At 33.4% G+C, this 14,552-nt stretch overlaps 5 protein-coding genes and 1 long non-coding RNA gene across 10 annotated transcripts; 4 read left to right on the plus strand and 2 right to left on the minus strand.

Moving 5' to 3' along the window:
• Positions 1-3,330: 3,330 nt before the first annotated feature.
• Positions 3,331-3,881, plus strand: LOC126265085 (uncharacterized). Its single transcript, XR_007547638.1, has 4 exons — positions 3,331-3,416; positions 3,473-3,541; positions 3,595-3,684; positions 3,743-3,881. It is a non-coding gene; the product is annotated as an uncharacterized LOC126265085 (long non-coding RNA).
• Positions 3,882-3,907: 26 nt separating this feature from the next.
• Positions 3,908-8,688, minus strand: LOC109600007 (heterogeneous nuclear ribonucleoprotein 87F). Of its 4 annotated transcripts, XR_007547637.1 has the most exons (7): positions 8,509-8,686; positions 7,956-8,433; positions 7,608-7,897; positions 7,386-7,551; positions 7,283-7,323; positions 5,600-5,695; positions 3,908-4,034 (listed from the first exon to the last, which is right to left on the minus strand). XR_007547637.1 is itself a non-coding variant. In XM_049965600.1 (6 exons), the coding sequence occupies exons 1-5, from the start codon at positions 8,533-8,535 to the stop codon at positions 5,610-5,612; spliced, it is 1,047 nt and encodes a 348-aa protein (XP_049821557.1). In that variant the 5' UTR covers positions 8,536-8,688; the 3' UTR covers positions 3,908-4,034; positions 5,600-5,609. The 4 variants fall into 4 exon arrangements, 3 of the variants coding, with proteins under 3 accessions (XP_049821557.1, XP_019871623.1, XP_019871622.1); XM_049965600.1 differs by lacking the exon at positions 7,283-7,323 and having other exon boundaries at positions 8,509-8,688; XM_020016064.2 differs by lacking the exon at positions 3,908-4,034 and having other exon boundaries at positions 5,032-5,695.
• Positions 8,689-8,783: 95 nt separating this feature from the next.
• LOC109600008 (chromobox protein homolog 1) lies at positions 8,784-9,612 on the plus strand. Its single transcript, XM_020016065.2, has 3 exons — positions 8,784-9,017; positions 9,072-9,192; positions 9,246-9,612. Exons 1-3 carry the CDS (start codon positions 9,008-9,010, stop codon positions 9,598-9,600), a joined length of 486 nt encoding a protein of 161 aa, XP_019871624.1. The 5' UTR covers positions 8,784-9,007; the 3' UTR covers positions 9,601-9,612.
• A 75-nt stretch (positions 9,613-9,687) lies between these two features.
• Positions 9,688-10,159, plus strand: LOC109599994 (DNA-directed RNA polymerase I subunit RPA12). Its single transcript, XM_020016053.2, has 2 exons — positions 9,688-9,869; positions 9,919-10,159. The coding sequence occupies exons 1-2, from the start codon at positions 9,749-9,751 to the stop codon at positions 10,149-10,151; spliced, it is 354 nt and encodes a 117-aa protein (XP_019871612.1). The 5' UTR covers positions 9,688-9,748; the 3' UTR covers positions 10,152-10,159.
• A 1,055-nt stretch (positions 10,160-11,214) lies between these two features.
• Positions 11,215-13,382, plus strand: LOC109599989 (zinc finger protein ZFP2). 2 transcript variants are annotated; one of them, XM_020016047.2, is made up of 5 exons: positions 11,215-11,772; positions 11,825-12,160; positions 12,213-12,380; positions 12,430-12,781; positions 12,834-13,382. In XM_020016047.2, exons 1-5 carry the CDS (start codon positions 11,286-11,288, stop codon positions 13,276-13,278), a joined length of 1,788 nt encoding a protein of 595 aa, XP_019871606.2. In that variant the 5' UTR covers positions 11,215-11,285; the 3' UTR covers positions 13,279-13,382. The 2 variants fall into 2 exon arrangements, with proteins under 2 accessions (XP_019871606.2, XP_019871607.2); XM_020016048.2 differs by having other exon boundaries at positions 11,828-12,160.
• Positions 13,345-14,432, minus strand: LOC109599990 (protein CREG1). Its single transcript, XM_020016049.2, has 5 exons — positions 14,363-14,432; positions 14,043-14,308; positions 13,861-13,980; positions 13,636-13,717; positions 13,345-13,583 (listed from the first exon to the last, which is right to left on the minus strand). The coding sequence occupies exons 2-5, from the start codon at positions 14,301-14,303 to the stop codon at positions 13,414-13,416; spliced, it is 633 nt and encodes a 210-aa protein (XP_019871608.1). The 5' UTR covers positions 14,304-14,308; positions 14,363-14,432; the 3' UTR covers positions 13,345-13,413.
• Positions 14,433-14,552: the final 120 nt, after the last annotated feature.

Here is a 14,552-nt window from a genome sequence, read left to right on the forward strand (position 1 = left end):
CAATTCATATACGGATATCTTTATTTACGTAGTTTTTATACATTTTATTTCGGACAGAGTTGTTCATAAGTAAAGCAACCAATATTCAACACAATTGATTTTATAATTTATGTCTGTGTCCGACGTCGTTTCTTAAAGCTAAAAATGCCTAGAAGTGTCCATTTAACGATACAAATTAAAAAACAAATTGCAGAAACGTTCCGAAATGGTGAAAAACAGAGTAAAATTGCAGTAGATTTAAATTTATACATATTGATCAAGGACGATTTCCATTTTAACAGAAGGAATACACTGGAAGGAGTTCCCAAAAGAGGTAGAAAACGCAAGACTAACAGAGCTGTGGACAGGAAAACAAAAACGCTTGTTGTTTGCGACACTTTTATCAGGGCATCCTGCATAAATCAAAAAATAAACGAACTCAGTATGTTGGTGAGTACCATAAAACGAAGAGTAAAAAGAGTTGGTCTCTGTGGTAGAAAACCAACAAAGAAGCCCTTCATTTCTGCAAATTATTGAGCAGCGAAACTACTATTTGCAAGAGAACATGTGAACTGGACAGATGGCCAATGGAAAACAATTTTGTTTTCCGATGAAAGTCGACTCCAATTATTAAAATCTGATGGTATTTCATAGCTAAGAGGACCAATTAATGAAAAGTATAATCCCAAGTACACTAAACCCGCTGTGAAACATGGTGAAGGAGACATTATGGTTTGGTATGTTTTTTTGAGTTTGGCATGGGTCCACTGGTTAAGTTAGACAGGATAATGGATCGTTTTGTTTATCGTAACATTCTCTAGAATCATATGCCTCCATTTGATGAAGGTAACATCAGTATAAGGTGAACCTTCCAGCACGACAACGATCCGAAACAAAAGTCTAAGTTAATTAAAGAATGGTTCGCTTCTCAAAGAGTATGTGTCATGCCTTGGCCAGCACAAAACCCAGACCTCAATACAATGGAAAACCTTTAAGAAGAAATTGATAGGAAAATCTCTGCAAAAAGACTGTCAAATATGAAAAAACTCTACGAAGAAGATCAAAATCACTCGAAAGAAATTTCAAATTATTATATTGAAAAGCTACCAAAATCAATGACGAAAAGATGTTTATAAGTTATTAAAAATAATGGATATGCTTAAATAAAATAAAGCTAAATGTTTTATTTTAAAGTAGCTCTACTTTTAACCCTTGAACATTTTTCAAATATTAATAAATACCTAACTAAACCCACTAATAAACAATTATACTGATGTATTGTATTTATCAAACATACTGCATAACTGACAATAATTTAGATATTTAAACGTACACTTTTATCAAGACAAATGAAAATTTCTAAAGTTGCTCTACATATGAGCGGTAGTGTATATTGAAAGATTTGAAATATTTTCCATTATTTATATATTTTTCATTTCATAATTAAGATACATTAAAACATTCAATAGAAATTCAAAAATAAACAAAAATCATAATTTAATTTTTTGAAAAAATTGACTCAATATTTTTACAGAAAAAGTCATATAAATTTCATTTTTTAAGAAATTGGTTAAATGCTTTTGTTTTTTCGAATACAAGTATAAAATTGACAAACAAAGAATATATCAAGTTTGGCAGTTTCAAGGACAAATAGTTAGGAAAGAAAGAAAATTTAAAAACAATTTTTAAGGATAAATAAATTAGACAGTAATTTTTTTATTAAAAAAATATACATAATTTGAAATAAAAAAAAATTTTACCTAAAATATCATAAACTAAAACTAGTAAAATAACAAAAGAAAATAGCGATTTTGAGGCAAAAATTATCCATAATTTTCCTAGTTTCAAAGGATTTGTGTATAATAATGATTTACAGCAAAATATACGCTATTATCAAATGAGAAACGGGATTTTATTGAAGTGGAAGTTTTCATGCAAACGAAAAGTTAATAGCAATTTAAAGATCGTGCCGAACAAAACCGAGACCATCTTATTCTTATCATCAGCGTCTTAATCAACGTTTCATTGTGGCATTGTTGCGGCGCCAATACATCTCAATTCGGATAATGTGAATCCCTCGCAAGAGAACGGGGCGAAATTAAGCGAGGGGTCAAGATTGTGGATCTCGGGAATCTCCACCTGGACGCTCTAATCTTCTCTATTGTACGCAGTCTGCACGCTCTGAATCTGTCGATGATTGCTGAACACGATGTTTATATTGAGCTAATATTTTGGTACTTAACAACATCGAACATATTTGCTTTGGATTTTTTGGTAATTAAATAATTAAATATTTAACATATTTATATTTTATGATGTATTGCATATATTATTTATAATGCATATGTAATTTACTAAGTATCCTAATCATTTTTTGATGGCTCTGTCACATTATACAAATTATTATTACCTACAACAAAATACTCCATTCAGATCGCACCCTCCCGCACGATGAACCTACACAAGTAAGTTTATAAATAATTTCAATGCAATTATTTCATTAACAAACTTAATTAAGGTCCGATGGATTCACCCAAAAGTATAATCTGAAATTACTTGAAAGAATGATGAACCTAAGTCTAGTTTTCTATGGAATTCTCCCGTTTAGAAAAACAAGGGAAAAAATCAAATACATAAACCTTTTGAACGCAATAAGTAAGTAACACCTATTAAGTTTTAATATTATTTATTTTTAATTTTTAGTTCTCTGCGGTATACTAATAAGTACAGCCATCAACATGTATACAAATCATCACGAAACTATACAGACTCGCAGAGTACATTTAGTAATTCGATTCGCAAGAGCCTTCTTCAGTTGCGGTTCAATTATAGTGATGGTATTTCGGAAGCAGTACGTGAACAAAACCATCAGACAGATTGCGATTTTTGACGACATTCTAGGTTTTTTATCTGAACAAATTAATTTCAAAAAGTATCTCATTTTTATCATTTGCCTGTATGGAACATCACTTAGTTGCGTCGTTTACGGCGTTGCTCTGGATGAATATCCCAGCAGTTTTCTGAATTTATTTTGTTATTACTACGTAAGGAGTTACCAAATAATTACGACTGGTGTTGTTATGTCCATTTGCGCTGTTTTTTGTGCAATTATTTTAGAAATGATCATAACTATTGAAGAGTTATTAAGGTACGTAAAGAATTCTGAAGGATGGCCAAGAATAAACGGCACGAAGGAAGAAGTGATGACTGCTATCCCAAAATTATATGAATGCGTCTACAAATCGTGTATTTATTTAAATTGTTTTATTTCTGTTCCTATGGTGATATTGTACTCCGTTGATGTACTTGTGGGTGTTGTCATTATTAATATGTTCTTGATAGAGAAAATTGCAAAGAGTTTGGATATTATAATGTTTTTGTCGTTTTTGTTCAATTTGTTGATTACATCTATTCCTTTAATGCATATTGAAAAACGGGTACGTAAGTACGTTAAGAATTTTTTACACTGTTATTTAATATTTCACCATTACAGATAAGTCAACTTTTACCAATTTTGGGAGAATGTGAAGAGTGTTACACAAATATTAAAATGGCGAATACTGTAAGTAGTTTTTAATAAGGTAACCAAATATATCATGGAAGTTATTGTTTCAGAGAAAAACTTTACTTCTTCAGCTGCAACAACAAACTGTATATTTTTCAGCTTGTGGATTTTATCACATATCTATAGCAATACTATTGGAGGTTTGATTTGTACTAAACTGTTTTTATTTGCATATTTTATCAATTTTATCAATTTCAGAGTTTAAGCTTCGTAATTCCAATATTGTTGTTTGTGTACCAGCTTAATCTTGATTAAAGGCTGCACAAAGTTTGTCTTAGAACAAAAGATAATATGCTCATAACTTCTTTAATGAAAACTAAACACTTTTTATTCTAAAATTGGGACAGAAAGAAAACACATATAATTATTCAATCGTTTATTTAGTAATGATGATTAATTGGAATTAAAGACATTATATCTCATTGCATACTTACAAAACACCCCCTGCGAATACTCACCGAGAATTCCTGGATTTATCCCATCGTCACCACTGGATTCCGGAAAAACAAAAACAGATTAGTTTCGAACATTGACTGCAATCGAGTGTGAAATAATAACTTCATAAAAACGTTGTGGAAAGGTGCTTCAGCTTTTAGAAAAATTATTCCAAACAAATTGAAAATAAACTATAACTACCTAACCCAGGTTAGCTTTATTTTCGACCAGTTTATTTGGGAAATGTTCTGCTTCGTTCTATCTATAAGCTTACAATAATTAGACCTACAGAATGTTAAAGAAACAACCTAAAGGGACTGGTCTATTTCTAGCTATTCCAAATAGTTGATAAAATTGTGACACCACGTAAAAATGAAAAATATACAAAATGTTTTTTTTTTGGTGTGTTTGTCCGTCATTTTTACTTGATGGTAGATTTTGAAAAAGAAACCTGAGCTAAATGCTGCTGTTCTAAGTAAATATGCAATAATGCTTGAAAAGCACGAAAGATTTTATTTTACCGACTTTGCTTCATCTAGTCTAATTGGTGGTTTTCCTACGTACTTTAGTGCTTAATTTCTAAACGTGTCATAATCTTTCGTCATTCTCAAACGTATGATGATAAAATAAATGAATTCATTTAGAACAACAGGTCTGACAAATACATATCTGAAACTATACATACCTAAAAACCCTGCATTGTGTTTTTATTGTTCACTTTATCTGCCTATTCTAACTTGATTTTGTTCTTCCTAACTTTTTTTACATATAATTCAGACCTAAATGATGTAATCAAAAAATATTTTAATTGTCTACTCGATCTTTCAATCATTTCAAGGCGAGTCAATTTAATGTGAGATTTTTCAGAAACTGTAATTCGAAATAAAAAAATAAAAATTAAGATAACGGGATGAGTACAAACATAATTTTGAAATGGCAGTTAGAAGAAAATATCTCACACAATTTCCGGTGTGTTAATTATCTAAGAAAATTAATGCCTACCTGTCATGTTTCTAATCATCTAACCTAATTATCGCACGAAAAAGACCTCATTACTATCTCATTACCTTTAATAAATAATTAAATACATTTACAATACATTAGCCTAAACCTAAACGCGTAATGTTCAAGTCACCTATATTTATTTCTCACATATAAAATTAAAAATGATAAACCACTACATAAAGTGTCTTACAAAAAATTATTAAACTATCGAAACAGCAGTGTATCAACAGAGGTCTTGCAGTAATTTAATTTTGTATTGCACAGGGAAGAAAGCACGTTTTGCGGACGCCCAAATCGATTCTGTGTGATATGTTCGCTTCTTTATGAAAGAAATTAGTAACTTACACAAGGTAAATCCATCAGTTCGTCCAAATTCAATTCAATAGTCAATTGTGTAAGTAGAATTTTGTGCAAACACCTCCGTTGGGGTCAATTCGTGAAAGTGCCAAACCATCAATTTGGCAGGTTAGATTAATTTATTCTTAGTAACTGTACTTCGAATTTTAACTAAATAATACTTTCGTCCATGGGACCAAGATATGATTATATATGTATATAAACTCTATATAAATTTGTACACCTGGCGTTCCGTTTCGCAAAACCAGTTGCACTTACATGTTATTATTTAGAATCTCCTGTTGGTCGGCGCCCCAGTCACGTTGCCGTTATGGCTGCCGTAGCCACCGCCTCCGTAGCCGCCCCCTCCGGTGCCTGAAACAACAGAAATCATTTATCGTGCGGGTACCAAACATACAAGCATGCAAACATGAACAAACTATGTACGGTCATAAGGAATGTACGGGCTACAGATACAAAGAATGAATTAGCTGATTTTTTGTATGATTAAGTTTACAAGCGATGACTTTTTTATTTTTAAATTAACTTGTTAGTTTGGGTGCAATGTAATTAGTTAGGTATAAATGTAATGTGTGTGTTAAGTAAATATAAATGTAAATTGTGCCTTAATTAACTAATTTAAAGTGTTGTCGCTAATATTTTTTTCAATCACAATTTGGTGACTTATAAAATATGTGTAGTGTATTTTGTAGAATTAAGAATATAATGTATGAAGTGTGTCAATCATGTTAGTGTTTAATATACTTCAAATATAATTTTGCATTTAAATTACTTTTATATACAACATTTTTAACATTAATCCTAATAATTTATTCTAAAATATTTCAGATTATTTTTCATTCAATTTAGAATTTTATACTGATACTTTCAGTAATTTCTATTAAAAAAATAGTAAAAGATACAGACACTACACCATCAAAATCTCTAATTATTCAATTAACAAAGATAATTTGACAATAATAATAAAAACAACAATATTTTTCATAATGACGCCATTACATACGGAAATTTGCTATCAAACGGCTTTATTGTGTTACTCCGACGACAACCATTGAGTAATAAAATTGTCATTAAAGCCGTCCGTTCAGTAACGTAGGCTTAAATGATGTAGTTAACTACATAACTATTTTATTTTTCTAGTGATGTTATGTTATTCAGAATTATTATAATTAACATTTTTACTAAAAATAATTGCCATGAATTAATTTAATGTTCCAGTTGAATGACGAAATATATAGAAAATAACTTGGTGAATATCATTTTCATTACAGTTCTTTGTCGATATGACGAATGACAACAAAAAGCTACAGAATAAGGCTATACTAATTTAGAAGAATCAAGTAAGACTAAATTATTATATTATCTACTGAACAATTTAATTTATGAAACTACTTGATGATTATAAATATATATTTTTACATATATATTTGATGCAAGAATTGCCTAGTTTAAAAATTTTAACTTATTCTTATAAAAAATATTAATAAAAAAAACTTATGAATATGATAGAACAAGTAACATAATCACAAAATAATATACTTATTCAAATACAGTATTTCTCAAAAACATTTGAAGAATAAGTAAATTATTGCGAAAATTATATAAAATATATATCACATTTCATTCAAAAACTTGTAGGAAATACGGCATTACCATTGTTGAAAGATTCAACCATGCTTACATGTGGTTTCTAAAAATGGTATACAAAAACATTCTGACTTTAACATTACAATGACTAAAAAAATATTATTTGGCACAACACACTTTTATAATGAAAAAATTTAATAGAGGAAAAATTTTAAGTTATTAAAAGTTGTCACAATCTCAAATAGCAGTTACGACGAAAGTATATGGGACGGAAAGGTAAAAAACTACAGTTACTTGTCAGGCAAACAAATACTAGCAATAAGTAAACGTTAAAAACAAAAAAATTCGACTCACCTTTCAATAATGCGTCTTGCTACCTACTGGCTTTAACGATTCTTAACATAATACACAGTCAGTTAGAAAGCACACAGTCAAAGATCGCGATTGATATACTTACTGTACGGCGCCGGTCTCTGTTGCTGATAGTTGTTACGCATGGCGCCTGGAGTGAATTCCTGCTGGTAGTTGTTGCCGAAGTCGTTTTGACCGCCCCAGCTGTTGCCGCCACCCTGTCCTCCTTGGTTGCTATAACCGCCCTGGCCGCCTTGATTCCAATTGCCGCCCTGAAAAGATTAGTTTTATGAATTTTTATTAACTTGTTTTATGTAAAGTATTTTACCTGATTATCCCAAGGTCCACTTTGCCACGGTCCGTTACCGTAACCGCCGCCGCCGCCGCCCTGGTTCTGTTGCGGTAAGTTCCAGTCGCCAGACGGGCCTCCGCCACCTCCTCGGTTGTTCCAACCGCCTCCGTTGCCGCTGGATTGGAAGTTACCGCCTCGGGGACCTCCACGACCACCTCGTCCGCCCATAGGGCCGCCACCGCCGCCGTTCGCGCGATCCATCTCCGATTTACTCAGCGCCTTTTTGACATCTACATGTTTGCCTTTTATATTATGGTTACGAACCACTGCAATAAGTTGTATAAGTAAATACATCATTGGGTCAAAGTTTTTTTTAATACTTACAACATATTTTGTCAACAGGATCATAGTCTTCAAATTCAATGAACCCAAACCCTCTCTTCTTGCCAGTTTCCTTGTCAACAACAATAGTGACAGACAAAATGCTACCATAAGATTTGAAACATTCCTTCAGATCCTCCTCTTCAACATCTTCCTTCAAGCCCCCAACAAAGAGCTTCTTCACAGTGGCCCCAGCTTCAGGCCGGCCAATGTCTTGTCTTGGCACAGCCCGTTTGGGCTCCACAACTCTACCGTCGACACGGTGAGGCCGTGCGTTCTGCGCGTCATCCACCATATAAGCCTTCGAGTAAGTGATGAAACCGAAGCCGCGGGACCGTTTGGTGTTGGGGTCCTTCATCACGACGACGTCCACGATCTCGCCCCATTGTTCGAAGTGTTTCTTCAGCGACTCGTCGGTGGTGCGGAAGTCCAGACCGCCGATGAACAACTTTCTGAACTGTTCCGGCTCGAGTTTCTCGCCCTGTAAATCGATTCGGTGACGCGTCAGTTTAAGCGTCGGTCCGCCATTTTGCGAGGAAAAAGCTCGGGAACTTACCTTGTCTTCGACGACTTCTCGTTTCATTTCGATTTGGGAATGAACACAAAAACAATTAGGGGAACTAGTAGAACGTACCCGTTTAACGAACTAGTAACTAAACGGACAAATATGGGTACGTGCTCCCGATAAGGACTCCTAGTGACGGAGACGCGGAACGTAAACACAAAGAAAGACACTGATTGGCGGGTGTATTGATTGAAGTCAATGCGCATGTCAAGTGATAGGTCAAATGTACTCTATTCAAATATTAGTTGTTTTACCATAATTTTTGTTTTTATCTTGTCTTTCCAGTCCATTCTGGTTGATTTTCTAACAAAATTACTAGATCTTGTGGCACACTGAATTTTAGACACAAACATCATTTCATATTTCATAAACATTCCTCAATTTTTTTAAATAAAAAAAAATAAAATAAATAGTTCTATCGTCCGTAGATACAAAAGACTAAATGTTTGCATATAAAAAATACTCTTATGATTGTTTGTGTTTATAAAAAATGGGCAGAAGTAAGAAAACATCGTTTATATGTAAATAATTGATTAATTGTCGCACTGTTTCAGCGAAAAGCAAAGACGATCCACCGTCAGAAACGCCGGAGGAATATTCAGTGGAGAAAATACTAGACAAACGGACTCACAACGGCAAAATCGAATACCTTCTTAAATGGAAGGGCTACTCGAAGTAAACAAAAACAAATTAACCTATTCACTATAACTAGGTAATAAATTTTTTAGTGAAGACAACACTTGGGAACCAGAAGAAAACTTGGATTGTCCTGATTTGATTGCCGCATACGAGTCGCAATTTGAAACGGTTCCAATGGAGGAATCTGAAAAAGCAAATAAACGTAAAAATATAACAGAAGATAATAGGCCTAGAGGATTTGACAGGGGTTTGGAACCAGACAGAATTGTTGGTGCCACTGACGCAAGTGGAGAACTTATGTTTTTAATGATGTGGAAAAACTGCAAAGAAGCTGATTTGGTGCCAGCCAATCAAGTTAATGTTAGATGTCCAGAAATTGTTATTAATTATTATGAGAATAAGGAGCCCTGGGCCTGTAAGGGCAGTGTTATAGAAATAGATTAAGTATTTTAGAAATTGTGTTTCATTTTTACTATTATTATTATTATTTTAACTAATTAAATATCCCGCTATTTATGTACACTGAGCGCATGCGCACCTAAGAAAGCATGGACTTCAACAAAACACTTATAACCTAACCAGTTTCAAAAACATGTCACAATTATTTGAAAACAATAATGGGTTTTGCCCCGACTGCGGATCGATATTACCACCTTTAAAGGAAAAAGGCGGCGTCACATGTTATGCTTGTTCCAGGCAGTTTCAACCAGAAGGTAAATTCTATTTTAATTTTACATCAGTAAGTAACGCGTTTCATTTTAGTATTTGGACAAAATTGTGTAAAAACAAGGATACATTTCAACTCCCGAGATGCGTACGCCAAAAAGGATGACGCAGCAGAAGAAGATGAGGGACCAATAGTTGAAAGGAAATGTCCCAAATGTGGAAATGATAAAATGTCATATGCAACTCTACAACTAAGATCCGCTGATGAAGGGCAAACTGTGTTTTATACATGTACAGAATGTAAATACAAAGAAAGTGAAAATTCTTAAATATATTATATTAACAAATATTTGATTTAATTGTCATACCAAAAATTATTTTTAATCTTTGCTCATACTAAATATTATGAAATGAATATACCTATAATTTATATAAATTTTTATTTATAAGTACATATATCAAATAAGACAAATTTTCAAAAGAAAAATCAAATAAATACACTTATAATTTATATAAACAATTTATTTATATGTTTACATATCATCCTAAATTCTCATATTCTTCCTTAGATATAAAGTCATCAAGTGAAAAATCTAATTTGGTTAAAATAATACAAATAAATCCATTTGCTCTGTCAGCTACTAAAGATGGATTATTTAATATACAATCATTAACTTCTAAAATTTTTCCATTAATACCAGTCTTTACAGGATACACTTTACCACATTTGGTCTCAACAAAACATAAAACTGTATCTGGATTTATTATAAATCCTCCTTTTTTCGATTTACCAACAACCTGGCAATTTGCTCGATCTTTTCCATTCACTATAAAATTTATTTTCATAATTTCTTCTTTGTTCACAAATACTTCATGTTTGTGTGACAAGTACAACAAAACCAGTTTGTTAGTATGAATCCGTATCATTATGTCCAAGTTTAATCCATCTTTCCTTATGCATTTGTACTTTTCAGTGTAATAACGTTCATGAACCGGCCTTAAATCCAAGTTCTCTTCACTTACATCGTATATTTCAGATTCTGTTGTCATTATTTATCGTTTTATTTGCTGTAGTAGTGTAATTATTTTGGCGTAGGTGTTATTTTTTATGTTGTGTATTCTGTAGCGTTTATATTGTTATAATATCTCAATTTTTTAACTAAATTTTAAGGTTAGTTTAGAAGTAGTTCAAATTCTATATATCAATAATAAAAATCAGATTTTTATAACAACCAATTATTTCAAAGTAATGTCTTATTAATATTAGGATTTACAATGCAATTATTATCTGCTGCAGTTTCTGTTATATTAATAATGAATTATAACCCTTTAAGTAATTTTGGTTTAATAGAACTACTTTTTGCAATTTAGTTCAAAATTAGTCGTAAGCAATCCTTTAGAGAAGGTTGTGTGATAAACCATAAAAATGTGTTTTATTCGATTTCTGTGACAATTGGATCACCATGAACGAAAACATTTGCCAGCAATGTAAGAAATCAGCCGAAGGTGCGTCCAATCGTTTAGTGCAGGATTCGTGCGGTCACAAAAAATGCAGAGTTTGTTTACTACAAGATGAGGACTTCTGCAAACAATGCTCAGACGAAGCCGGCAAAAAGGAAAACACCGTTATTAAATACGAAAACAAATATGCTGCGGTTATAACTTGCAATGGGATCAACAAAGATATAAACTCAGATACGGCTGATTCCAATTGCACTAAAAGTGAGAGTGAAAAACCTATTTCACAACCTGTCATTAATAAGCCCAAAAAACCTAACAAATCACAAAATGAATCGAAACCTGTGGGGAAACAGAAAAGAGCTTACAATGCAATAAATATACCCACTCACATCACAGTAACAGGAGAGCCGAATGTTTATCATTGCACCATATGTAACAAGTCATTTTCCACAAAGGCGCATGTAAAATATCATTCATATTGTGCAGGAAGTATGTGCATTAAATTGTTGTTACCATATCACATTTTATTATGTGTTTCCAGCAGTTAGATCACACAGTTGCAAAATATGCAAGAAAGAATTCATTCTTAAAACTCAACTGGACATCCACATGTATATACATGAGAAGAACAAGCCTCATGTTTGTATCCAGTGCGGAAAATCGTTTGGTGAGAAGAGCAAGTTGAAGAGGCACATGATTTTGCACAGCAATTTAAAAACATTAACTTGTTCTGAATGTGGGAAGAGTTTCAAAACAAAAGAATCTTTGAAAGTGCATTCCATTATTCACAGGCCTGACAAACCATACTCTTGCAAAATGTGTGAGGCAAAATTCAATAACTCTTCTAATTTAAAGAAACATCTTGCCTCACACTCAGGTTAATATTAATCCAATTAAAACGTTAGTTTTTGTTAAATATTTAATTTTAGATGAAAAGTCACATATGTGTGATCAGTGCGGACGAACGTACAAACTAAAGTGGGCACTAAGCGTTCACCAACGATCTCATTCCAGAGTGCGTCAGTACGAGTGCACAGTTTGCAACAAGACTTTCGTCAACCACAAAGATTTACAGCGTCACAGTGCCAATCATTTAGGTGCGCAACCACGCCTCAAACGATTCCTTTGTAATTCATCATTTTTCAGAAACAAAACCATTCGACTGCACGTATTGCGCATGCAAGTTTCGTCGCAAGGACAATTTGAAGCGACATGTCCGCAACGCCCATCCCGGATCTCACGAACTGCGCAAACTAACCGTTTCAGCTAAACGCGTAGTCGCCGATGTACTGTCGCCACCCAAACCCCCTTCAGTGGTGGACAATCCGAACGCCATTCACGTGATCACGGCGTCTCCGGCTTACGCGTCCAGTTCCAGGATATCGCCGAAGGAGGCAGTGGCGGCGCCCTCGACTTCCACGAAGCCCAATCTGATCAACGGGCTGCCTAAATTGGCGTTTAAAACGCCGGAGTTCAAAAGCAGCTACAATATTCAAAGGTGGATGATAAATTTACATTTTTTTCTTAAAATTTTATTTGTTGCTTTACAGGAACTTCAAATTTTCGAGTGCGAAGTCCTACGACATGGCGGAATCGGTGGATATATGTCAGAAAATTCTCTCGCCTCACGTTTCATCGCCTAGAAACGTGATACAAAAAACCTCCGAGCCTTCCTCGGAGATTTGCCAGAGAATTTTAGATCCGTCTCCCCCTCAAAACGACCAATATCAATACAGAAGACCAGTAATAAAACAGATCAAGTTCAAGGTTCCTGTTCAGTATACTTTGAACGACAGATTAGAAAGTCATTACGACCCGTACAAGGAGTTGGCCCCGCAGGAACCTGTCAAAATGATGATTCCCAAAAGTGACAAGATAAATAATAATTCATACACGGAGTTGCTCCCTGCCCCTACGAGTGTCATCGTCAACCATCAGGCTAACAATATGCCGTGGAGAAAGAGGACTTCGGAGATACTAAACGTGAAAAATTGAAGACTGTAATTATGATATAATGGTTCATTTGTGATTTTTTATGTGTTATTACGTTATTTATTTGGATTACTGTAACTGTAACAGTTTATTAAAGCATTTTTATATTTAATAGTTTTATTTAAGTCATAGAAAGTTTTAAGCTTGAATATCAACGACTACAATTTCCGGAAAATCTGTTAAAATATTGTTCCCAGTACTCGCATTGGCTTTGAAATAGTCGTCGATGGTAACGTGCTTGATTCCTCCGAAAAAGTCCAATACTTCAATTTGCTCTAAATCAATCTTTGCAACATAAAAGTTATGATCTGAAATGAAATATTATAATTAATTGTAAAAAATCATTTCAAAGACAATTACTTGTGGGCCAGTCCTTCATTGAGGGATGTTTATCGAAAAGAGCCTGTTTTCCGAACATGTATTCCTCGGAAGATTGAGGTATCTGAAATATTACAAATTTGTATAATAATAGTTCTTATAAGATATCACTGCCTAAATAAAAATATTTTTACATACTGCTTATAATCGTTTGTGGTCATCTCAACTGAAGATGCAACACAACTACAATAAAAAGGTAGTACTTACTTTGACTAATCTTCCAGACATCATTACTTTGGCACATCTGGGATCTTGTGGATCAAAATTCTTTGTTTTACAATAAGATTCTTCAGCCAATGATGCCATAATTGTTACTTTATTGTTCGCCTAATAATCAAAATACATTCGCAATAGATAAAATATTTATTGGGTTTGTATTTATTACTCACAATCACATCTTTACCAGAAACATCCATATCAGTCATGTACAAATAGGGTACCCCAGTGGAATTATTATCAGGTCCATCGCTGAATGATTTTAACGACACGAAGGGGTATCCAACAATTTTAGATTGTGTTGAAATCGTAGCCAAAGAAATCCATCCTGTGTTATGTACGACGTATCGAGCCATCAACGCAGCCTGTGAAGGTGGAGGAATAACATATTCCACGGATAATTTCACCACAAATAATATTAAAAAAAGTTTCATCCTTGCTAAAGTAATACTATTAAATAAAATATTGGATAAAGAAAATGTTGGTAACTCACGTTGTTTATGTTGGAAATCTGCGTGAACACTGACGGTTCATTTGTTGTTGCCTGTTTTGCATGAAATCAGAGGCAAAGGTCAAGACAATTGTACACAAATTAGACGTATCTCATTTAATTCAATATTAGCAAATCACCACTAAACATTAATGGCTATCTATGTGTATTTAGCTTGGTAGGATATTAAAAT

This window comes from Aethina tumida, chromosome 3, assembly GCF_024364675.1.
Source record: "Aethina tumida isolate Nest 87 chromosome 3, icAetTumi1.1, whole genome shotgun sequence".
In the NCBI taxonomy this organism is placed as follows: domain Eukaryota; kingdom Metazoa; phylum Arthropoda; class Insecta; order Coleoptera; family Nitidulidae; genus Aethina; species Aethina tumida.